Source organism: Mustela nivalis (assembly GCF_964662115.1).
Source record: "Mustela nivalis genome assembly, chromosome: 5".
Lineage (NCBI taxonomy): Eukaryota > Metazoa > Chordata > Mammalia > Carnivora > Mustelidae > Mustela > Mustela nivalis.
Window position 1 is genome coordinate 82010615 of NC_139024.1, and position 8962 is coordinate 82019576.

Sequence of the window (8962 nt, forward strand, 5' to 3'; positions counted from 1 at the left end):
TTTTGAAATGTTACTATGTGCCAGGCACAGTTAGAAGGGTATCCCAAACCAAGTTTTCTAAATATCTTCCTCTCTCCACCCTACTTCCTTTGTTTTTGTTTGTTTGTTTTGTTTTGTTTTGATCCTGCTTTTTGTTTTGTCAGCTACCCATTCCCACTTGACATTGTTCAAGGCTCTATCCCCGGCTCCGAGAAGTAGCTGGCCGATTGTACCGTTTTTGTAGTCATTTCATGAATGAACTTGAGAGGTAGGAATACTTTTAGAAATGAGACCAAGACTGATAGCATAAATGATTTGCTTATTATGACTGTAAGACTCTTAAGTCATACATCAGGGCCTTCAAACTTTGTATGAAGGCAAAGCCAGTGTTCTTTCTAGAGCCTCTCCTTCAAATGCATATTTCTGTAGGGAGGTATGACTCTCTTCTTTTGCTAAGCATTGTTATGTGAAAGACACTTGGAGGTACAGGGATCTGGCCTTCAAGAGCCTGACAGTCTGCTTAGGAAGAAAAGAAATATCTGGAGATTCAGCTGAATGTGTAAGGCAGTGTCCAGCTCTGGAAGGAACCTCAGAGACAATAATGGGAGGAGGGAGAGGAGGGCCTGGGGCTGGTCCTGAAAAGCACCCTTACTTGGCTGGGGTTTGTTGTCCAGGGAATAGGAGTAAGCAGAGTTAAGAAAAGTCCTTCAGAGAAGACAGCTTTCCTCACCCCCTTTCCCAGAATCTGCCAGAGAATAGCAGATTCCTCCCCACTCCTTTTTTTGCAGAGGAAAAATGGAAGGTAGAAGAAAGGCTCATTTTGAAGAACGTTTGGAGAGGGTGTGGTCTTAGGAAGAAATGAAAGATGGGGAAAAAGAAATTGCAGCAACTGAGGTGGTTTTGCCTAGGAAAGAGAAAAAGTGTGAGAATGGAGGGTGGGATGAGGAGCCAACTTCAAAATCTCTCTTCATGGGGAATTCAGAAGTTTGTTGCTTGTCCTCACACTTACTTGGAAAACATCTGGCGTGCCCTGCCCTTGAGGGACAGTTAGTTTTTTTCTGAAGGAGAGGGTTTAGGTTTATTCTCTTGACACCAAACATTGGAACCCAAGGAGGAAAGTCTGAGGGAAGCGTTTCTACTCAACACAAAGAAATGGCTTTAAAAGGAGCTGCCGGGAGCAGTCTCAGGAGGTGGTGAATCTGCTCCCAAAGTTTTCCAGCAGAGACGACAAGCCTCCTGGGCCCTGCTCGCAGTGGACTCGGCCCCCAGGGTCGTGGCCAGGGTCTCAGGCCGGGGGCGGGACCGGGAGCGAGTGTGTACGTGCGAGAGGCTCCAGCTGCAGGGCCCGGGCTCCCCTGGGAGCGCCGCGGGGGTGGGGCGGGCGGGGGAGCAGCTGCAGAACTCCGCCGGGGAGCTGGGAGCGCCGAAATGGGGCGCAGCATGCTCGCGGCTCTCGGGGGCCTCCGGGGCCTCCGCCCAGGGCGCGTCTTCCGCGGGCCTCCGGGAGCGCACGGAGAAGCAGCGACGCGGCCCATAGCGCCCCTGTGGCCTCGGGGTCTGCCCCGCTACTGCAGCGGGAAGCCCCAGGGTCCAGGTGAGTCCGGGCTGGGAACGACCTGGAAAGGAGAGGGTGCGGAGCAGCGGGCGAGGAGCCGCGCCTGGGGTGAGGGAGGAAGGCGGTGGCGTGAGTGCGCTCTGAGCCACTGTGCCATCGGTCAGTCGGTTCCTCCGGCCACCCCTGTCGCCTTCGCAGCAGGAAAGGTCCACCGGGTCCCCGCCGAGTACAAGCCTTCGCAATTCGATAAGAAAATTCTGGTGTGGACCGGGCGTTTCAAAGCGATGGAGGACATCCCGCCTCGGATCCCGTAAGTGTGGCCTGTGCGGCGGCCAGTTTTCGTGCGCATGAAGGGGTGCGGGCTCCATGCACCTCCCGACCACGGCGCGCCCGGGAAAGAAGGCAGCCGCGGTGCTTCACAACACCCACCACCTTGAGGAATACCCCTCCCCAGCTTCCCCCTAGTGCAGTTAAATGTCAAATGCCTTGAGTGAACAGTGGGCACCTAAGCTTACAAGGAGATTGTTGAAGTTGGGTGAAAACCCAGTTCGGTGGGCACTTGCACCATCGCCCACATACCCGCCCCAGGGAGCTCAGAGCTTCAAGGCAGCGGAGCACTTGGGTCACAACAGACGGCAAGGTCCGCGCGTGCACCCCTGGTGGTTGCAGGGTCCCCAGAGAGGGAGAGGGGCTCTGCCCGGGGAGCAGCTCCCTGCTCCACCTAACGAAGGCTCGTGGCTCCTGGGAGGACTAAAGAGCCTCTGGGAGGAAGCCGCATCCAGGAGACCGCCTGTTCTGGGGCGGGAGAAGCCTGATGCTCCTGGTTCTGCAGCCCACGGAGCCCCGGGTTCCCTCGGGCTGGGACCCTCGGAGCGTCAGCATCGCTGGTCTCTTCACTATTCCAAAACCAAGATAGAGGGTCGCTTAAATGATAAAACGCAAGCTGGCAATTTCACCCCAAAGGTAAATTTAACCAGTAGAAATCATCTTTCTACAGTTTCAGTTTATGCAAGCCCAAAATACTTCCAGCATTTGTTACAAGGGAGTGGATTTTAAAAAGGGAATGAAGGAAACTAAGCATAAAACCAATCTACTAGTTTTTAAGCTGATCTAAAAAATTAAAAAAAAAAAAGAGGAGACTAGAACTATAATATCAGATACGGATTAGAGATGTCCTGTATATAATTTTTATACGATGTAATAATAATCCATGCCTAGTGGAATGAATGTGCAGCTTGTTCTGCACATATTACCTACACGTTTTAAAATCAAAATTTAAATGTACATTTTTTTACATTGAAGTATAGTTGACACACAATATTATATTAGTTTTAGGTGTACTTGTCAACACTTTTGTTACTTTGTAATTTACTAGTTACCAAAAGCATATTTTTAAAAAATGAGGAAAGAAACACGTGCTGGGAAATGTTGGCTCAATAGTGAATTCTCAAACCTTTTTATCCCTTTCTTGGATCAAATTATTTAATTAGGAACAGACATGGAATTTGAAATAACACAGAATTTGGAATCTATATCCAGCATTTATTCAACCCCAGAGACTTTTTTTAATATTACAAGACAAATATTGTTTTCCTTGAGATCTGTAGATTCTAAACTACAGACTCAGCCCAAAGCAGAAATCATCCTCAGAAAAGCTAAAATACCATCCTTAATTTTTTGGAATTTTGAGTTTCTCAGTGCTATAACAGAATAATCAATACTTCAGTAATAAAAAAAATTAACTAAATAAAAATAAATGTAAAAAAGAATGTAAAGAACCTGCAGTATTGTAAATTAATACTTGTCAGGAGACAGTAGGTCTGGTATGGCGTGTGAAGGGACCCATTTTATAGAATAATTTAATTTCCCCAGGACACAGTCAAAAGAAGTGTTCTAAACAGAGGAATCTAACTTCAAATAAAATGTCTAAGAAAGGAATTGTAGTTTGGTGTTGGAAACATTAAAGTATTTGAATATTTTTCATTTTGCTCTTTCCTATAATTTTTTAAAGCATTGCTGTTGAGGGATATACCTCCCAAGCTAAGTTTTAGGCTTACAATGTGAACAGCTTTCACATTATATGCTCTTAATGGACATGTAATTAGCAAGTGAGCTATAATTTTTGTATTATACACTAATGATACTTAATCATAACTGTGCTTTTTTATGTTATTTTTTCAGTGCACACCTAATTTAGTATAGCAGATCAAAGCCAGATGAATGGGTAAAAAAGATCATATCTTCTGGGCTCCATCTGGAACAAAAGTCAGCAACAAATATAATCTAATAATGTCTTCATATTCACCTGTTTGCAACTAACATCTTAAAATTCACATTGGCTGTCTCAAATCTAAGGAAAACAGGCTAGATATTGGTTTGCCATGCTCTTTAAACTGGTGGAAAAGTTAAAGAAAAGGTTTTTCATTTTTTTCAAGATTTTATTTATTTATTTGACAGAGAGAGATCACAGTAGGAGAGAGGAAGGGAAGAGATCACAGAGAGAGAGGAAGGGAAGCAGGCCCCCTGCTGAGCAGTGAGCCTGATGTGGGACTCGATCCCAGGACCCTGAGATCATGACCTGAGCCGTAGGCAGCGGCTTAACCCACTGAGCCACCCAGGCGCCCCCCAGGTTTTTCATTTTTTTTTTTTTAAGATTTTATTTATTTATTTGTCAGAGAGAGAGAGAGAGAGTGAGAGCGAGCACAGGCAGACAGAGTGGAAGGCAGAGGCAGAGGGAGAAGCAGGCTCCCTGCGGAGCAAGGAGCCCGATGTGGGACTTGATCCCAGGACGCTGGGATCATGACCTGAGCCGAAGGCAGCTAGCTGCTTGACCAACTGAGCCACCCAGGCGTCCCAGGTTTTTCATTTTTAAGAGAAATTGCAACTTGTCTTTCTGACAAGTAATAGAAGGAAGTAACTACAAATAATAGAAGTAATAGAAGAATGTAACTACATTCTATTTAAACTTGGCATTAGATAAGAAAGAATACTGTTGCATACATTCTCAAGAATCATTCTTTAATCATGTGTATCTATAAACTGCACTTCATATTATTGCAAATTGTTAAAGTTTATTTCAGTATAGAAAGCCCACAGACACAATTAAGTTTGTGACTCTGCTTTGTTAAGTAACATTGCTAAAATCTTAAACAACTTGCCTATAACTTTATATTAATAAATAAGCCTCCCCAGTATTCAATCAAGTATAGAAAATTTCAGAATAATAAGAAAACGAAGGTGACTTTGTCTTTTTCTTCAACAAATCATTGTAATTTTGATCACTTATCTTGAAAACTTCATGCAAAAGCCACAATGGAAACACCTTTTCTCTAATAGAGGAGAATATACCCACAAGGTATAACGGTCTCTTTAACCAGGAGAGGATGGGAGAAGGCAAGAAGGGATTGGGAGCCCAGTGAGAAAACAAAATGAGGGGAAAATATTTTAAAAAAACAACCTGATTAAAACCAAGAAGGAGAGGTGCCTGGGTGGCCCAGTGGGTTAAAGGCCCAACTCTTGCTTTCAGAGCAGGTCATGATCTCAGGGCCGTGAGATGGAGTCCCACCTCAGGCTTCAGGCTCAGCTCAGAGTCCCCTTGGGGGACTCTCCCTCTGGCCCTCCCTTTTGCCCCCACGCTCTCTTGCTCTCTCTCTCTCTCTCAAAATAAATAAATAAAATCTTAAAAAAAAAACTAAAGATGAAGCCCACTTAATAACAAAGGGACCAAATGAACACAAGTCATAGACATATATAGACTTAAATTCTTAACCTTTACCCTGACCTGTGACCAAAAAAATGAAAAAAAAAAAAAAAAAAGGAGAATCAGGCCATCATTTCAAGAAGTTATATTTTATATTTTGAGAAGCTAGAAACTAAATATACTACACTGTGGTTTCATGGTGACTAACATTAATGAAGATGTAATTATACCTGTTATTTTGAAATTGGGAACATAATGGGCTCGGCTTTGGACATCTTCCACATCTGCAGTTGGCATTCAGGGATTGTCTGTCATGCCAGGGAGAGAAAAGCAGATTGCTGCAATATAATTAACAGAATACACATCTTGGTTTAGGCCAGAAATGATAGATGCTGCAAGAAACAAGGCTCGAGTGAAAGCTTGTTACATAATGATTGGACTCACCATTATCGCCTGTTTTGCAGTGATCGTCTCAGCCAAAAGGGTGAGTATCTCTTTAAAATACAGCTGGACTGATGAATTTTAAGAAATACTGTGAGCTTTATTCTTAATTTGAAGATTATTGTTCTGTTTTACATGTAAGCACAATTTCATCGTAGACTTCTTGAGCCATCCATAAATATCTCTCCTCCTGGAAACAATTTCTGTCATGAAAATTTCAGCCTGCAAATGCAAACTACATGGTTAGAGAGGAGGAACAAAAGTTTGTTTCTGTTTATAAGGTAAAAACAGTTTATAGCCTCTTTAAATAGGACAGTTCATAGCCTGGTTAAAATCTGTGCAAGAAGAAGTTTGCTGTGTGAAAGTTACCCAGACTTGGTAATTCCCTGAAGTCATGAACTCAATCATAACTATCACACAGAATCATGAAATCCTCAGAAATGGCAAATATTGGACATGCTTAAGGCCAACTTGTCTGTATCCTGCATGTGAGCCCTTGCCTTGTCATCTCCAGTATGTGGTTTCTAGAGAGAAATTAAGAGCTGATTACTCGAATTGTGTTTCTTGCTTCCCCAAATCCTTTCATCTGCCGATCACTTTTTACCATGAAGAGCAGCCCACAAATATTGGGGGACAGCTAACACATCCCTATGAGTCTTCTCTTCTCCCGTCTTAATTTCCCTATCCCGTACAACTTTCCTCTCCTCTGAACACACTGCCCTTTATCAGTGTCTCCCTTCACAGTGGCATTTGCAACTGAACCCATTAGAGCGCAACTAACTTCCCTGTTTGTGAAACGTATTCTAGTAACACAACCAGAGTTGAAGGCAAGTTTTGGCAGCCGCATCACACAGAAGAATTTGCTTGGATCTGCACATCTTCCTCTCTGGGCGTGTGTAGCCAATTACCATTCTCCCTCATCCTGTGATTCTGCCCTGGGTTACTTTTCAGGTTTTTGAGAATATTTGAGCCCAGTAATTCACATAGTAACTGAGTCTGTACATTTACTGATGTCACGTACATACCCTTTCATGGGTCTGTGTCAGAGAATGTGCGCTTTGAAAGGATTCTCATCAAAGGGGAAATTTATTAAATATTTCTTAAATGTTCAAAAATAGGAATAAAGAAATTTGGTGACCTCTTATTTATAACCTACTGTAGATAAAATGTCCACCAAGGTCATGATTCTCTAGCTCTTGAATGACAGAATGGAGTCTGATACTGTCTGGACCCTCCTTGTTTTTATAACATCTTCTCTTTGTTCATTATGCTCCATCTACTCTAGGTCTTTTCTACTTTTTAATACACTAAACCCTTTCTCCTCACTAGGCTTTCCTTCCTTCCTCTGGACTTTCCATAGCTGGCTTATTCTCACTCCAGGCAGAGATCTTCCATGACCACCTGCTTTAACATGGCTTTGCCCAGGTGCTCACGATTTTATCATCTTCCAGCTACTCATGAGTAAGCCATGATACATCAGCAATCCTGTTGACTTCATTTTAAAATATACGTACGGTTGGACCACTCCTCACCATCTCTCTTGATATCACCCTGGTCTGAGATAACCAACATCTGTTGCCAAACTGATTCCAATATCTTCTAAAGAGTCTCATAATTGTCCCTCTTGCCTCTCTCTAATTTTTTTGTTTTAAATAATTAATGCATATACTTTAACTGAGATTGTCATAGATGGAGGTGGAGAAAAGTTTAGCAATCAGAGATGTATTGGGGGGTGTAGAAAGGATAGAACTTCGTGGTACATTTGATGTGGGAGGAGGAAAGTAAATGGAAGAAAGAAACCAAAAAGCCTGGGTTTTTTACTTCAGCAACAAGGTTGATGGTGCCACCATTTGTGGAGATGTGTAATGCTGGGGAGAGAAATGATAGGCACAACAGGCAAAATACATCAAGTCCTGTACTGGGAATATAGTAAGTGTGAGGAACGGATTAGGCATTCATCCATATCTTTTTTTTTTTTTTTCTGCTAAGGACTTCATACACTATTCAGTCTGAGGACCTATATATAGATTTCCTCACTTCTGAAAAAGTCCAAGCTGTCATAACTTCAAATATGGCCTCCTCACCCAGTCTCTCTATTTTTTCCACCTGTTATGTATGTATGTTGGAACTTCTAAATTCTACTCTCCATGTCTCTTAACTTTTTTCTTTTTTTTTTTTTTGTATCTGCTTCTCTGCACTGCCCTTAGATTATTCCCACAGATCTGTTTTCTAGCTAGAGTTTTTATGTCTTAATTATGATGCTGATCATCTTTTCTTTTCAGAAGTGATTTTTCCCCCCAGAAAATTTCTAGTTTCTTTGCCAGTTCCTTTGGCTGGTAAGAGTAATTTTAGTCATTTCAATGGAGTACCTGATACTTCCAACTCCAGATCCAAACTCTGCTCTCACCTTTTGGGGCAGAGATTAAACTCCCAGCTCCCAGCTGCTAAAACCTGTATTTTTCCCTAATGCCCCCTGCCTGAAATCATCCCTTCTCTTCCTGGTTTCAATCCTTCTTATTCCTTACCATTTCATGCCTTTTGAGTTCTTTCCATTTCTGATACCTGAAGATTTCCCTTTCTTGATTTTTAGCATAACTATTTGAAAATATTTTTGTTATTTTTTTATCCAAAAAATATGTCTTTGTGTGCCGAGAGATCCAGGGCAGACTTCAGATGTCAGTTGTCCTGTTGACTACAAGTCTTGCAACTTACATAGCTACTTTGTTCTACACCAAAGGATCATTTTTCTTGGATACTGTTTGTGAACAGATGTATTAAGTTACTTTTCTCCTTTTCACAGAGGATCTCTTATATGTCTGAAATACAAATTCTTTCCAGAGAGTTACAATGCTTTGCTTCATTTTTTGTTTTTTGTTCGTTATTCTTATTTTTCAGGCAGCAGAGCGACATGAATCCTTAACAAGTTGGAACCTGGCGAAGAAAGCTAAGTGGCGTGAAGAAGCTGCACTGGCCGCACAGGCTAAGGCTAAATGAAATTCCGAGAGACACGGTGTTAATCAGAGGATCATTACTATTACCAAAACAATAAAAAATAGGTAAAACAGAATATTTAATGAAATAACTGCCATGGTTTTAAAGAGAAGCAAAAAGTCTTTTTATTTTTATTTTCAGTAAAATTTTACTGAAGTGGAACTGTATTCAGAAAAGTGCATAGAGTGTGTATAGCTTGATACCTATTTACATAGTGAACACACCTGCAAAACCACCTCCCAGGTCAAGATGCAGAACACCAGTAACATCTCAGAAACCTCTCTTCTACCCTCTGT

The 8962-nt window shown here is 42.2% G+C and overlaps 1 protein-coding gene across 1 annotated transcript; it reads left to right on the plus strand.

The window, feature by feature from the left end:
• Positions 1-1336: 1336 nt before the first annotated feature.
• FAM162B (family with sequence similarity 162 member B) lies at positions 1337-8742 on the plus strand. Its single transcript, XM_082731710.1, has 4 exons — positions 1337-1573; positions 1736-1844; positions 5610-5718; positions 8571-8742. The coding sequence occupies exons 1-4, from the start codon at positions 1408-1410 to the stop codon at positions 8667-8669; spliced, it is 483 nt and encodes a 160-aa protein (XP_082587836.1). The 5' UTR covers positions 1337-1407; the 3' UTR covers positions 8670-8742.
• The last annotated feature ends 220 nt before the right edge of the window (positions 8743-8962 follow it).